Source organism: Sycon ciliatum, chromosome 7 (assembly GCF_964019385.1).
Source record: "Sycon ciliatum chromosome 7, ocSycCili1.1, whole genome shotgun sequence".
NCBI lineage: Eukaryota > Metazoa > Porifera > Calcarea > Leucosolenida > Sycettidae > Sycon > Sycon ciliatum.
In genome coordinates this window covers 15,376,776-15,393,646 of record NC_088649.1, presented here as the reverse complement: position 1 = coordinate 15,393,646, position 16,871 = coordinate 15,376,776, and the positions used below count along the sequence as shown (strand labels likewise).

At 46.1% G+C, this 16,871-nt stretch overlaps 2 protein-coding genes across 2 annotated transcripts in view; both read right to left on the bottom strand.

Moving 5' to 3' along the window:
- Positions 1–16,871, bottom strand: part of LOC135821639 (uncharacterized) — an 87,737-nt gene that overhangs the window by 21,519 nt on the left and 49,347 nt on the right. The window contains exons 33-38 of the mRNA XM_065334635.1: positions 16,402–16,488; positions 15,010–15,336; positions 14,572–14,655; positions 13,958–14,044; positions 13,243–13,323; positions 8,986–9,816 (exon numbers count right to left, since the gene is read on the bottom strand). Of these exons, the coding sequence (XP_065190707.1) occupies positions 8,986–9,816; positions 13,243–13,323; positions 13,958–14,044; positions 14,572–14,655; positions 15,010–15,336; positions 16,402–16,488 (1,497 nt within the window). The remainder of the gene's footprint in view (positions 1–8,985; positions 9,817–13,242; positions 13,324–13,957; positions 14,045–14,571; positions 14,656–15,009; positions 15,337–16,401; positions 16,489–16,871) is intronic.
- Positions 685–15,067, bottom strand: LOC135821240 (uncharacterized). The gene is made up of 7 exons (XM_065334302.1): positions 15,010–15,067; positions 14,572–14,655; positions 13,958–14,044; positions 11,411–11,491; positions 10,509–10,595; positions 2,366–2,452; positions 685–1,550 (listed from the first exon to the last, which is right to left on the bottom strand). The coding sequence occupies exon 7, from the start codon at positions 1,513–1,515 to the stop codon at positions 685–687; it is 831 nt and encodes a 276-aa protein (XP_065190374.1). The 5' UTR covers positions 1,516–1,550; positions 2,366–2,452; positions 10,509–10,595; positions 11,411–11,491; positions 13,958–14,044; positions 14,572–14,655; positions 15,010–15,067.

Below are 16,871 nucleotides of genomic sequence, written 5' to 3'. Positions count from 1 at the left end.
ACCATTTCACCCCTATTCTGAGACAGGTTCAGGTGTCGGCCAATATTTGCAGGCATGGGGCTGGGTGGACTTCATTGAGCAGCACCGTGCCATAGTTGGGAATCACCCAGCGGTTATACCAAGAGTACATAACCCCCCGGAGTGTGCAACTTCCACATACCCTGCTTTCCCGACAGACTTTCAAGTTGACGTCATTAATTATGGGGCTGGGGAGACTTCATTGAGCAGCACCATGCCATAGTTGCGGATTACTCGGTGGTCAAACGAAGGGAGTAGTATGACGCCGGGTTACATAAGCATATGACAGAAGTGTTTCGATTGGTCCCGTCAAGAGTACATAACCCCCCAGAGTGTGCAACGCCTGATCCAGCTGCGCATAGGGTCTTGGTCGAGCGGAATTGGATCTTTGCGTCATAATACCGTACACATCTGAGGGGAACCCGGGTCTTGCGCTGGCGTGGAGTGTACGAATGACATCAGAAGATCCGATTCCGCTCGACCAAGACCCGATGCAGAGCTGGATCGGCGTTGCACACTCTGGGGGGTTATGTACTCTTGGTTCCGTGTGTGTGGGTCTGAACCTGGCTATAACGATCAGTTTCCAATTGAACTCAGAAACCTCGGTTGTAATAACTCTTGCCGTGCCTACCCTATCCATTCGTCCCTGGCTACTCAACATTTCTCTCACTCGTTCATATGATCACAATGCAAAAGCCTACCTTCGCAGATGACATCTTGATGGCTTGCTCCATTACTATCATATAACTCTTCTCTTAACTCGTTCTTGCCCTGCTGGTATATGATATTTTGGTCATCCTCCTCGAGCGATGCCGATATTGAGATAGGGTTGCTGTCACCGCTCGCCATCATCTCGAGATGGCTTGCTCCACTACTATCATGTAACTCCTTTCTTAACTTGTTCTTAACTAGTTCTTGCCCTGACGATAGGAAGATAGGGTTGCTGTCACCGCTCGCCATCATCTCGCCATCAAGATGGCTTGCTCCACTACTATCATGTAACTTGTTCTTAACTAGTTCTTGCCCTGACGATAGGATGATAGGGTTGCTGTCACCGCTCGCCATCATCTCGCCATCAAGATGGCTTGCTCCACTACTATCATGTAGCTTGTTCTTAACTAGTTCTTGCCCTGACGATAGGGAGATAGGGTTGCTGTGACCGCTCGCCATCATCTCGCTTGATCCACTACTATCATGTAACTCTTCTCTTAAGTTGTTCTTGCCCTCCTTGTACATGACATGCTTGCCATCCCTCAAGAAAGATGTCCATATTGTGATAGGGCTGTTGAAATTGCTTGCCATCATCTTGTTGAGCAATTCTTCCATGCAGTCTCGCACGCCAAGCGTCTGACTGGTGAAGGCATTATAGTCTACCACGTCGTATCCTCTTCTCTTGCACATCTGGCGGGCATGCGTCAAGTTCGTTTTCTTCTGGCAGCTGTCACCGTCGAGGTGTGGATGACACGGCAAGCCGGCGAGAGCCATCCAGGTGTACATTGCCTTATCTGTACCCAGGCACTTTGTCTTGAAAGCTGAACATAACACAGTACACATGCAAGACACGGTCAGGTGAAATAGCACGCAACTGGACCACAGCCTAACAAGACGTACACTTGCTCAGTAGGGATACCGCAGTCCTTTTCAGAATTTGTTTACGACAATGATCAGAAATATCATCGGACCACAGCTATACAGTAAAACCTGGTGTAAGCGACCTCTGGGTTTAGCGACCACCTGCTCTTAACATGGACCATTTTTCCATGCACTGATAGTTCTACACAGACACTGTGGGACCTGGTTCTAAAGACCACCTAGCTTTAATGACCGCTTTTGCTTGCACCGTGGAGTGGTCGTTTAAACCAGGTTTTACTGTAGTTCTGGTGATGGCAGTCAATTTTTTTCCTGCAGACTTTTCCGCTTGCAGGTCCATGGAGTTAGCTATCCTGTTGTATAGTGCCGGTGGGCCTTGTGAACTCGGACACTGGCGTGTACGTCGTGCGGATGGAGAATGCCACAAATGTAGAGACCCACCAAGCGCAGCTCACAGCCAAAATAATCATAATGAACAGCAGCCGAGCTTTCAACTACTGCAAATCGCCCAATATTCGGGCCACTAAATTTTCGCGATTTCTTAGAACCAACAAATTTGCGATGGCAAAAGGTCGCGAAGCACAGGGGCCACCTACATACACCCACTGTTGAAGCTCGATTTCACGCTGGTTAATATTCGCATTACGCTCTTCTCGCGAAAATAGCGAACATTAATCCGTCGCAAACATTAGGCATTTTACAATATTCCAGAACACATGAACAAAACAGGGATTTACTTCATACGGCATATACTTACTGTGCTGACACTGATCTCCATGGAAACCTTTCCGGCAGATGCAGGTGCCATTTTCAGTGCACTGGCCGTCATTCAAGCATTTGCATGCTGCAGCAGTGATTGGGAATATTCACGCATTTTCCAAAGCACACGAAAAGAAACAGAATAACGGACTGTCGAGAAATTGTTCACATGCCCTTGCCCATCATCATGGACGCCTCAAACCAGCTCTTTTAACCACTCACAAGGGTGTCCAACTCCCCATATCAATATTTTGCCGAAGGGGTAGGGGCGCAGCATTGACTTCCGTGTACGCTGCTTTACACTTCAAGTGCAGAGATGTATTAATTTGTAGCTTAGATCAGTTTTTTTTACAATGCAACACAATATTGTAGCTTCTTCGCCCCTTTTGGTGTAATCTAGTTGCAGTGTTCAGATTAGCCAGAATTCTTGTAGCCGCCATATGCTCTCCCAATCAGTTTAAAATTATCACATTCCGGCTACAAACTGAGCATATGTTGCAGAATAGGTCGGAGAAGCCCGCATGAGGACTCGGAAGTTGTTTTCTTCTCTTCAAAATACAACATTCAAGCATGCGTGAGAGCATAGGTCATACATTCTCTGACATGCCTATGTAGCCCAGCATAGGTATAGTATTTTAATCAAGGTCTGTCGCCTACCTGCCCTCGCAATGGATATACTTACTTCCTCGTCTTTACTATGAAGCACCCAAACCACGGCTGCCACTAGCCACTGTTTCTCCCGGTTTATTGCACCCACTCTGATTGATAACACATAGTACTGTCTCTCTCTTATTGGCTACGGCCACCGTGAGAATAAAGATAATAATAATGCCTACATACATTACAGCAGCTTTCTTCAGCACTTACCTTCTGTGCAGTTAGGTCCATCTAGTCTGGCCGTACATTCGCATACTTTGTTCTTTTTCACCCACGGGTGCGTACACACAACTGCATCACACATCGCAAGGAAGGGGAAGAAGAGGAAGAGAGTAAATCAGGCAGACACGAAGTCAGACAGACTAAGGTTACGTTTGGTTGGTCACATTCCCAAATGGGAATCACTTGGAATCACTCGGAATCATTCTCGCCCGTTTGGCTGGTCAAAAAAGTGCGTTAGGCTGGTCACATTCCACATGATTCCAGAATGGGAATCGCTGAGAATGATTCTTTTTGGAGAATGATCATTCCACCTCACATGCTGGAATGATCATTCTCATTCCGGAATCAAAAATGATAATGGCTGCGACGAGCCAAACAATGTAGCACCAGGTTCAAGTGCCTCAAATCATGCACTCAGAAGTACCTTGACTCTCTCAAGGAAACTAGAGTCGGGTAAAAGAAAAGACAGCCGCCGTTCCACAACGACATCATGGAATTGCTATGTCAAGTGATTCCTAATTGATTCTGGCGCGTTAGTTTGGTCAGGTGATTCTTGCCGATTCCCATTCCAGAATGGTTCTCATTTACATTCTGAAAATGCCCAACCAAACGCAACCTAAGGTTGCATTTGGTTGGGCAATTCCGGAATGATATTAACCACCAAACAATAGGAGGACAGAGGAAGTGTTTTACTCAGAGTTTCACGCACTAAGCGATCATCAGAAAACAGCTGTTTTCTGATGATCGCTTAGTGTGTGAAACTCTGAGTAAAAACACTTCCTCTGTCCTCCTATTGCTTGAACCAGCTCTACCACTCGGTATTGAGCACTCTCTTGGACAGCCTGGAACCTCTCTGTTTTTGATATTGACCACCCGTGATTCTGGAATGTTAATGATAGCTTGCATGCCGTCCTACCGGTAAGACCACGCGTCCTACCGGTAGAACCCAAGAAATCGCGCTGCAAAAGTGCTGTTGCTTGAGAATCTTGTTGAAACAATTGTTGAGATGAGGTCCTTGTAGGACAAAGTAATGGCACAAATGCAAGACTATATACAGGGCATTGCATATGTGCAATTTTATCAATTGTCAAAATGGGCGCCATGTTCCTGTCGGAGCGCTTGCAACTCCGTCCAAAGTGAATTTCGACCATGGCATATCGATTGCCATGGCAGTGGAATGCAAAATTCCACACCTTGTTTACATGGTTACCATGGACTGTTGCCATAGAATTTCTTATATGCCTTGTACGATCACGTCCAAAATGCGTGGACTCCTTCATTAGTGAGTCAAAGTACTTCTCAGTGCATGATTAGAAAATCCCAAGGGAACTGAAAAAGAATACTTGAAGAAAACTAAATCTCTTCTACTTACTGAGTTGGCACTTGTCTCCGGTGAATCCTTTCGGGCAGCTGCATTCACCTTTGTTGTCACACTGACCCTGATTCAAGCACGTGCATGCTGCAACGCCCATCAATAAACGCATGCACGGAGTGGCATAGATAAATGCACGGGATGTTACTCTATGCTTAGTGGAAATCGAGACATTTATCATTTACTCGGAACTAGGTCTCCGGACCTGGTGAGAAGGCAGAAATGCCTGTTCACTTGGTGAACTTGGTGAACAACCATCGTGAGAATAATGAATTCAAACAACAACGACGACGACGACGCCGACGACGCCGACGACGACGACGACGACGACAACAACAACAACAACAACAACAACAACAACCACAACAACAACAACAACAACAACAACAACAACACTCGTGAGAATAAAAGATTTCAAACATTTGACTGAGGTGGGCATGATCGACAGGGCGAATCCCGAGCAAGTGCGTTCCGAGCAAGTGCGTGATCAATTGGCCTGATCTGGCCGAATCCGGGAGTCGCTGGAGTGGAAATGGACGTTGGCGTTTTTGGCAGCCTTCACAGAATTTTTGTACGACATGCGTGCATTTTGCGTACTACACCGTTGCTTTGTTCGATTGGGCCAGTGTTGCTCAGACTGTACTGCCTGCTCGCACTCAATCAATGACACCTTTGGGCACGAGTTAACACAATATAAGAACCAATTAGCCGTAGGTAATGTCAGCCATCTCCAGCAAATGCTTCATCCAAGGTACAAGGCTTTCCATGACTTTCACATGCGCATTCTCAGATAAAAACAAAACAAAAACCCGAATGGCTCGGTGTCTTACCCTTTTCACAATATTGACCATAGGTTGAGGTGCGGTTGCATACACAACTCAGGTTTGGTCCAAGAAAACCGGTCTCACAGGTCTCTGTGCAGAACAGGACAACAAAAAGTCAATTGCATTACTCTCTAAAGGCCGAATACAACTTTCTGCGACGCAACACGCGATTTGCGACAGTTGCGACAAGAATCTGCCTGTCGTGAGCTGTCGCAAGCTGTCCATTGTGCGTACAAGAAATGCTTGAATACGATGTTTGCACATAGCAAGGTCACATCGTACATGGTGGCACATTATTAGCACAAGCCCTGTTCGCACAGTTTACGCTGGCACAGGACACATGTTACACAAATGCACAACAGTCCTCATCGTGCTGATGTCACACACAAGGGCAGAGCACTACTTGCGCATGGTCAGCCATTTAAGAAGCCTTGTCTCACTTACTGACACAGAGAATCTGGGCTTGAGTTTTTTTTGTGGCATTCTGAAACGTCTGCTTTTGCGCGCTAAACGTTACGGTTCTGTGAAGGGAACTTCCATTGGCTCGGATTGACGCGACGTGGTAAGGTGCTTGCTTGTGCTTATGCAGTAAGGCCAATGTCCCTAGCCAGCGCTCTGTTAACACATGGCCATGTTCTTGTAGCCAATCCTTGGTAATGAGATGAAATCCGTACTCCTGACATGCGTCCTCTGCAAACCGCTCAGTCACCCTGGGTCTGAGTGCTGGAGTTGCTGCGGCGTATACAGAATCGTTGGCATGGAGCCATTTGGCTGCAAAACAAGGGCATATACAGTTGCGGGTAGAAACATCATGAAACAAATCATGAAACAAAACATTTGCAAATCACTCAGCGATTTTATCAAGGGAGTAATATAACACCGGGTTACGACACAAGCATACGCATGAAATGTTTCTTTGCAGATGAAATTAATTGGTTACTCATGCGGGGATATGACCCTGGCTAGAGCGGTAGGTTTCTCTTTGAAGAGGGAAACCTCGGTTGCATTCACTACTCCCGCCGTCTCTGTTTCATTCCTCCTGTCCCACTACTATCACTGGACACAGCCTTTAACCCATTCAGCTCTCTATGTATATGTTATCGCATGGTTGCAAGGGCCTTATGGCATATTATTGCCCCGAGAGGTTAGCCCGAGGGCCGTAGGCCCGAGGGCTAACCTCGAGGGGCAATAATATGCCATAAGGCCCGCAGCAACCATGCGATAACGAATTTATCACATGGCCCACAGAGCAGACCATTGGGCTGCTGTTGAAATTGGCCCAAATGCCAACATATTATGACCACAATGTATATTGATGTGCTATCATTATCAAAACAGGAACAATGAAGATATTTCTCCTACACCCTAACAAAAAGTCTGCTACAGGCCATCAGAGAGTATACAGTACTGAAAGACGGAGACAGAAAAAAGTGCCGGCACCGCATCGTCATAGCAATAGACATGGCAGTGACTTTGCGAGGATCTGAAAACGCACGACGCTGAGTTGAATTTGTGTTATTTCAAATATTTGTTTGTGATCACAGTGCCACTTCGAGCAGAACTGAATCTTATCCAAAAGCTTACCGACGGTCAGACTGCCAACATGACTGAACAAATGATCCCTGAAAGCACCACACGGCAGACGTCCGAGGCCATGTCCATTGCCGGGATGTCCATCTCCAAAAAGAATTCCATCTTCGTCTCAATGCTACACTGCGACTCGTCGTAGAGTCGTACATTCTACAGAGTCGTCGTAGTCACGCGAGGAAAGCTGAGATCGCCACTTTCGACCACGCCTTCACATGCCACCCTGCGCCGTACAGTCACCATGCCCATCATGTTCACATCCCGTAGATTTCACGCGTACAGTCTCAGTCAGGGTTGTCACTGACAATGGGCTTTGGACGCGGGCGTTGGACTGATTTATTGCCCGCTCATACAGACCAGTGATTGGCCCGATCCAAGGAAACACTCACGTGACATGTGATAAATATATTTATCACTCTCTTATTATTGACCCCCACAGAAACTTGTGATCTCTAAGCGGTCAAATATCAGCATATATTGACCGCTTATACTGACCACTTATTATTGACCACTTATTATTCACTTATTATTGACCACTTATTATTGACCACTTATTATTGACCACTTTAATAGCCCGAGGACTTAGAACTTTTTCCTCAACTTCGAAAAAAATCTGAACTGAAAGAAGAAAAATCTGAAGCCAAATGTTGGGATTTTAACCCAAACTGTCAGATTCTCAATCAAGGAACTTGGGGAACATACTACAAGTGACAACTGAAAACTTCTATGTACTATTACCCGAAGGACGTACCCAGAGTGCTGACAGTGCTCAACACCACAAAGGCAGAGCGTAATACACAACAGAACAACAAGGACAATCAAGGCTGGTTTGCTGCTACTTTAAGTTTCATGCTCACGCAATCATCAGGCAATAGTGCCTGATGATTGCGTGAGCATGAAACTTAAAGTAGCAGCAAACAAGCCTTGATTGTCCTTGTTGTTCCGTTGTGTACTATGTACTATTACAATAGTATTCCTTTCTTCTAGGGGTGAAACAATTATACCGAATACTCGAGTACTCGCTCGGTTTTTTCAGAAATAATCAAAGCATTACAACTATGAGTTAACCGATTCTCTCTGGTCTCTTCTGCCTTTTTGACAAAAGTTATGAAATAAATCTAAATAACAGGTGCTCACAATCTAGTCATGCTCAATAAAACCCGGTCTAATGGAAAGGTCAATGCTACCATTTCACCCCTATTCTGAGACAGGTTCAGGTGTCGGCCAATATTTGCAGGCATGGGGCTGGGTGGACTTCATTGAGCAGCACCGTGCCATAGTTGGGAATCACCCAGCGGTTATACCAAGAGTACATAACCCCCCAGAGTGTGCAACTTCCACATACCCTGCTCTCCCGACAGACTTTCAAGTTGACGTCATTAATTATGGGGCTGGGGAGACTTCATTGAGCAGCACCATGCCGTAGTTGCGGATTACTCGGTGGTCAAGCGAAGGGAGTAGTATGACGCCGGGTTACATAAGAATATGACAGAAGTGTTTCGATTGGTTCCGTCTAGAGTACATAACCCCCCAGAGTGTGCAACGCCTGATCCAGCTGCGCATAGGGTCTTGGTCGAGCGGAATCGGATCTTTGCGTCATAATACAGTACACATCTGAGGGGAACCCGGGAAGTCGCGGGTACTCTCGGATCAAAAACAATGGTGCCCTGCCTCGAGACTGGCCTTGCGCTGGCGTGGAGTGTACGAATGACATCAGAAGATCCGATTCCGCTCGACCAAAACCCGATGCAGAGCTGGATCGACGTTGCACACTCTGAGGGGTTATGTACTCTTGGTTCCGTGTGTGTGGGTCTGAACCTGGCTATAACGATCAGTTTCCAATTGAACTCAGAAACCTCGGTTGTAATAACTCTTGCCGTGCCTACCCTATCCATTCGTCCCTGGCTACTCAACATTTCTCTCACTCGTTCATATGATCACAATGCAAAAGCCTACCTTCGCAGATGACATCATGATGGCTTGCTCCATTACTATCATATAACTCTTCTCTTAACTCGTTCTTGCCCTGCTGGTATATGATATTTTGGTCATCCTCTTCGAGCGATGCCGATATTGAGATAGGGTTGCTGTCACCGCTCGCCATCATCTCGAGATGGCTTGCTCCACTACTATCATGTAACTCCTTTCTTAACTTGTTCTTAACTAGTTCTTGCCCTGACGATAGGAAGATAGGGTTGCTGTCACCGCTCGCCATCATCTCGCCATCAAGATGGCTTGCTCCACTACTATCATGTAACTTGTTCTTAACTAGTTCTTGCCCTGACGATAGGATGATAGGGTTGCTGTCACCGCTCGCCATCATCTCGCCATCAAGATGGCTTGCTCCACTACTATCATGTAACTTGTTCTTAACTAGTTCTTGCCCTGACGATAGGGAGATAGGGTTGCTGTGACCGCTCGCCATCATCTCGCTTGATCCACTACTATCATGTAACTCTTCTCTTAAGTTGTTCTTGCCCTTCTTGTACATGACATGCTTGCCAGCCCTCAAGAAAGATGTCCATATTGTGATAGGGCTGTTGAAATTGCTTGCCATCATCTTGTTGAGCAATTCTTCCATGCAGTCTCGCACGCCAAGCGTCTGACTGGTGAAGGCATTATAGTCTACCACGTCGTATCCTCTTCTCTTGCACATCTGGCGGGCACGCGTCAAGTTCGTTTTCTTCTGGCAGCTGTCACCGTCGAGGTGTGGATGACACGGCAAGCCGGCGAGAGCCATCCAGGTGTACATTGCCTTATCTGTACCCAGGCACTTTGTCTTGAAAGCTGAACATAACACAGTACACATGCAAGACACGGTCAGGTGAAATAGCACACAACTGGACCGCAGCCTAACAAGACGTACACTTGCTCAGTAGGGATACCGCAGTCCTTTTCAGAATTTGTTTACTACAATGATCAGAAATATCATCGGACCATCACAGCTATACAGTAAAACCTGGTGTAAGCGACCTCTGGGTTTAGCGACCACCTGCTCTTAACATGGACCATTTTTCCATGCACTGACAGTTCTACACAGACACTGTGGGACCTGGTTCTAAAGAGTTAGCTGTCCTGTTGTATAGTGCCGGTGGGCCTTGTGAACTCGGACACTGGCGTGTACGTCGTGCGGACGGAGAATGCCACAAATGTAGAGACCCACCAAGCGCAGCTCACAGCCAAAATAATCATAATGAACAGCAGCCGAGCTTTCAACTACTGCAAATCGCCCAATATTCGCGTCACTAAATTTTCGCGATTTCTTAGAACCAACAAATTTGCGATGGCAAAAGGTCGCGAAGCACAGGGGCCACCTACATACACCCACTGTTGAAGCTCGATTTCACGCTGGTTAATATTCGCATTACGCTCTTCTCGCGAAAATAGCGAACATTAATCCGTCGCAAACATTAGGCATTTTACAATATTCCAGAACACATGAACAAAACAGGGATTTACTTCATACGGCATATACTTACTGTGCTGACACTGATCTCCATGGAAACCTTTCCGGCAGATGCAGGTGCCATTTTCAGTGCACTGGCCGTCATTCAAGCATTTGCATGCTGCAGCAGTGATTGGGAATATTCACGCATTTTCCAAAGCACACGAAAAGAAACAGAATAACGCATTTTCCAAAGCACACGAAAAGAAACAGAATAACGGACTGTCGAGAAATTGTTCACATGCCCTTGCCCATCATCATGGACGCCTCAAACCAGCTCTTTTAACCACTCACAAGGGTGTCCAACTCCCCATATCAATATTTTGCCGAAGGGGTAGGGGCGCAGCATTGACTTCCGTGTACGCTGCTTTACACTTCAAGTGCAGAGATGTATTAATTTGTAGCTTAGATCAGTTTTTTTTTACAATGCAACACAATATTGTAGCTTCTTCGCCCCTTTTGGTGCAATCTAGTTGCAGTGTTCAGATTAGCCAGAATTCTTGTAGCCGCCATATGCTCTCCCAATCAGTTTAAAATTATCACATTCCGGCTACAAACTGAGCATAATATTATGTTGCAGAATAGGTCGGAGAAGCCCGCATGAGTTGTTTTCTTCTCTTCAAAATACAACATTCAAGCATACGTGAGAGCATAGGTCATACATTCTCTGACATGCCTATGTAGCCCAGCATAGGTATAGTATTTTAATCAAGGTCTGTCGCCTACCTGCCCTCGCAATGGATATACTTCCTTCCTCGTCTTTACTATGAAGCACCCAAACCACGGCTGCCACTAGCCACTGTTTCTCCCGGTTTATTGCACCCACTCTGATTGATAACACATAGTACTGTCTCTCTCTTATTGGCTACGGCCACCGTGAGAATAAAGATAATAATAATGCCTACATACATTACAGCAGCTTTCTTCAGCACTTACCTTCTGTGCAGTTAGGTCCATCTAGTCTGGCCGTACATTCGCATACTTTGTTCTTTTTCACCCACGGGTGCGTACACACAACTATTTTCCCATGCACTGACAGTTCTACACAGACACTGTGGGACCTGGTTCTAAAGACCACCTAGCTTTAATGACCGCTTTTGCTTGCACCGTGGAGTGGTCGTTTAAACCAGGTTTTACTGTAGTTCTGGTGATGGCAGTCAATTTTTTTTCTGCAGACTTTTCCGCTTGCAGGTCCATGGAGTTAGCTGTCCTGTTGTATAGTGCCGATGGGCCTTGTGAACTCGGACACTGGCGTGTACGTCGTGCGGACGGAGAATGCCACAAATGTAGAGACCCACCAAGCGCAGCTCACAGCCAAAATAATCATAATGAACAGCAGCCGAGCTTTCAACTACTGCAAATCGCCCAATATTCGCGTCACTAAATTTTCGCGATTTCTTAGAACCAACAAATTTGCGATGGCAAAAGGTCGCGAAGCACAGGGGCCACCTACATACACCCACTGTTGAAGCTCGATTTCACGCTGGTTAATATTCGCATTACGCTCTTCTCGCGAAAATAGCGAACATTAATCCGTCGCAAACATTAGGCATTTTACAATATTCCAGAACACATGAACAAAACAGGGATTTACTTCATACGGCATATACTTACTGTGCTGACACTGATCTCCATGGAAACCTTTCCGGCAGATGCAGGTGCCATTTTCAGTGCACTGGCCATCATTCAAGCATTTGCATGCTGCAGCAGTGATTGGGAATATTCACGCATTTTCCAAAGCACACGAAAAGAAACAGAATAACGGACTGTCGAGAAATTGTTCACATGCCCTTGCCCATCATCATGGACGCCTCAAACCAGCTCTTTTAACCACTCACAAGGGTGTCCAACTCCCCATATCAATATTTTTGCCGAAGGGGTAGGGGCACAGCATTGACTTCCGTGTACGCTGCTTTACACTTCAAGTGCAGAGATGTATTAATTTGTAGCTTAGATCAGTTTATTTACAATGCAACACAATATTGTAGCTTCTTCGCCCCTTTTGGTGTAATCTAGTTGCAGTGTTCAGATTAGCCAGAATTCTTGTAGCCGCCATATGCTCTCCCAATCAGTTTAAAATTATCACATTCCGGCTACAAACTGAGCATGATATTATGTTGCAGAATAGGTCGGAGAAGCCCGCATGAGTTGTTTTCTTCTCTTCAAAATACAACATTCAAGCATACGTGAGAGCCTAGGTCATACATTCTCTGACATGCCTATGTAGCCCAGCATAGGTATAGTATTTTAATCAAGGTCTGTCGCCTACCTGCCCTCGCAATGGATATACTTACTTCCTCGTCTTTACTATGAAGCACCCAAACCACGGCTGCCACTAGCCACTGTTTCTCCCGGTTTATTGCACCCACTCTGATTGATAACACATAGTACTGTCTCTCTCTTATTGGCTACGGCCACCGTGAGAATAAAGATAATAACAAGAGTACATAACCCCCCAGAGTGTGCAACGCCTGATCCAGCTCTGCATAGGGTCTTGGTCGAGCGGAATCGGATCTTTGCGTCATAATACCGTACACATCTGAGGGGAACCCGGGGAGTCGCGGGTACTCTTGGATCAAAAACAATGGTGCCCTGCCTCGAGACCGGCCTTGCGCTGGTGTGAAGTGTACGCATGACATCAGAAGATCCGATTCCGCTCGACCAAGACCCTACACAGAGCTGGATCGGCGTTGCACACTCTGGGGGGTTATGTACTCTTGATAATAATAATACCTACATACATTACAGCAGCTTTCTTCAGCACTTACCTTCTGTGCAGTTAGGTCCATCTAGTCTGGCCGTACATTCGCATACTTTGTTCTTTTTCACCCACGGGTGCGTACACACAACTGCATCACACATCGCAAGGAAGGGGAAGAAGAGGAAGAGAGTGAATCAGCCAGACATGAAGTCAGACAGACTAAGGTTGCATTTGGTTGGGCAATTCCAGAATGATATTGACCACCCATGATTCTGGAATGTTAATGATAGCTTGCATGCCGTCCTACCGGTAAGACCACGGGTATTACCGGTAGAACCCAAGAAATCGCGCTGCAAAAGTGCTGTTGCTTGAGAATCTTGTTGAAACAATTGTTGAGATGAGGTCCTTGTAGGACAAAGTAATGGCGCAAATGCAAGACTATATCCAGGGCATTGCATATGTGCAATTTTATCAATTGTCAAAATGGGCGCCCATGTTTCTGTCGGAGCGCTTGCAACTCCGTCCAAAGTGAATTTCGACCTATTCGGCATATCGATTGCCGTTGCAGTGGAATGCAAAATTCCACACCCTGTTTCCATGGTTACCATGGACTGTTGCCATAGAATTTCTTATATGCCTTGTACGATCACGTCCAAAATGCGTGGACTCCTTCATTAGTGAGTCAAAGTACTTCTCAGTGCATGATTAGAAAATCCCAAGGGAACTGAAAAAGAATACTTGAAGAAAACTAAATCTCTTCTACTTAAATCTCTTCTACTTACCGAGTTGGCACTTGTCTCCGGTGAATCCTTTCGGGCAGCTGCATTCACCTTTGTTGTCACACCGACCCTGATTCAAGCACTTGCATGCTGCAACGCCCATCAATAAACGCATGCACGGAGTGGCATAGATAAATGCACGGGATGTTACTCTATGCTTAGTGGAAATCGAGACAATTATCATTTAGTCAGAACTAGGTCTCAAACATTTGACTGAGGTGGGCATGATCGACAGGGCGAATCCCGAGCAAGTGCGTTCCGAGCAAGTGCGTGATCAATTGGCCTGATCTGGCCGTATCCGGGAGTCGCTGGAGTGGAAATGGACGTTGGCGTTTTTGGCAGCCTTCACAGAATTTTTGTACGACATGCGTGCATTTTGCGTACTACACCGTTGCTTTGTTCGATTGGGCCAGTGTTGCTCAGACTGTACTGCCTGCTCGCACTCAATCAATGACACCTTTGAGCACGAGTTAACACATTATAAGAACCAATTAGCCGTAGGCAATGTCAGCCATCTCCAGCAAATGCTTCATCCAAGGTACAAGGCTTTCCATGACTTTCACATGCGCATTCTCAGATAAAAACAAAACGAAAACCCGAATGGCTCGGTGTCTTACCCTTTTCACAATATTGACCATAGGTTGAGGTGCGGTTGCATACACAACTCAGGTTTGGTCCAAGAAAACCGGTCTCACAGGTCTCTGTGCAGAACAGGACAACAAAAAGTCAATTGCATTACTCTCTAAAGGCCGAATACAACTTTCTGCGACGCAACACGCGATTTGCGACAGTTGCGACAAGAATCTGCCTGTCGTGAGCTGTCGCAAGCTGTCCATTGTGCGTACAAGAAATGCTTGAATACGATGTTTGCACATAGCAAGGTCACATCGTACATGGTGGCACATTATTAGCACAAACCCTGTTCGCACAGTTCACGCTGGCACAGGACACATGTTACACAAATGCACAACAGTCCTCATCGTGCTGATGTCACACACAAGGGCAGAGCACTACTTGCGCATGGTCAGCCATTTAAGAAGCCTTGTCTCACTTACTGACACAGAGAATCTGGGCTTGAGTTTTTTTTGTGGCATTCTGAAACGTCTGCTTTTGCGCGCTAAATGTTACGGTTCTGTGAAGGGAACTTCCATTGGCTCGGATTGACGCGACGTGGTAAGGTGCTTGCTTGTGCTTATGCAGTAAGGCCAATGTCCCTAGCCAGCGCTCTGTTAACACATGGCCATGTTCTTGTAGCCAATCCTTGGTAATGAGATGAAATCCGTGCTCCTGACATGCGTCCTCTGCAAACCGCTCAGTCACCCTGGGTCTGAGTGCTGGAGTTGCTGCGGCGTATACAGAATCGTTGGCATGGAGCCATTTGGCTGCAAAACAAGGGCATATACAGTTGCGGGTAGAAACATCATGAAACAAATCATGAAACAAATCTATGAATAAGGGGGGATTGAAATCAAGCGCCCCGCTCCATGACACTAGGGCTGAAACGAACATAAAATTTGAGTATTCGAACGTTCTTGATGTTAACGAACGAACGAACGAACATTCTCTAACATTCTCGTCGCACGTGCGTACTCGCGCACGAACCGGCATAGGCAAGAAAATAGTGGAATTTTTGAATACAGTATAGCAATAAACTTTTGTGGCACACAAATTTTGCGTTTTCATGAATGCGGCTGGTTTGTGATGAGAATATTTTGCGATTTTTACCTCTTTTTTAATCATGTAGTTGTGCTGTCTACAATGCACGTACGTGCTGAGCAGTTTGTGGCGATTTTTCTTCTCCAGAATGCGCAATGGCTGCAAAAGTAGCAAAATTTAATCACTTGCGAAAGTTTCCAACTTTACAGTACGTCTTTCAAAAGTTGAGGCACAATAGCCTCCAACTCAGCAACACCATACTGAGGACCAGAACGTTGCGTCACAGCAACGTTTGTCATCAACTACTTGCTTCATGTTCAGTGTTGATGCCGTGGAAATAACTGCACTCCCAGAGACGACAGAAGAATGCTGAAAGTTACCGTAGTTGTGTTCTCAGGTGAGCATAGAGGTTGCTCGCCGTTTTGCCATACTAAACACACGCTGCGGGAAATCCTGCAGGTAGCTGACTTCTCATCCTAGGATTTGGTAAACTGATCCCAAACAACATGTTTTTAGGGGTTTATCGTACCGTACGCACATTCTCAAAGTTCGAATGTTCGTGAGAACTACGAATGTTCGTTCGCTGTGGCCTAACGAACGAATATTCGAATTGCTGTACCAAACAAGTGATTTACGAAGGCATGGTCTCCAGAAAAGCATGCTCTCTCCAAGCACCAGCTTTCGGTGTCCCAAAGGGGGAGGTGGGTGCTAAAACACAGGTATGAATCGGTTCGGAACCATAAAAGTAGATGTTGAGCATGCATATCAAAGAAACACACGTATTCACTTACTATGCTGACACTGGTCTCCATGGAAACCTTTCCGGCAGATGCAGGTGCCATCTTCAGTACACTGACCGTGATTCAAGCAATTGCACACTGCAGCAGTGATTGGGAATGTTCACATATTTCCCAAAACATACGAATAGGAACAGAACATCATAGCACATTGGATTCTCAAGTCGTTGTTGCCTGTATCTTGATCATCATGACATTGTATAAACCTCAACATCGCTACTACCACGACCACTAAGGGTGCATTCGGAAAAGTTGGAGACTCTCCGAAATGTTGAGAGCTGTTCTTATATCCTGTCCGAATTTAGGAGGCTCTCCAAAGCTCTCCAAGCTTCAGAGGTGGTTTGGGATCAGCGCATGCGAACTAGGCGTGTTGATCATGAGTGTACGCATTTCCCTGTTCACATACGCACAGCGCATACTATATTCGTGGCACTCAAGATCGCGGCCCGTTTGGCGCTTCGTTT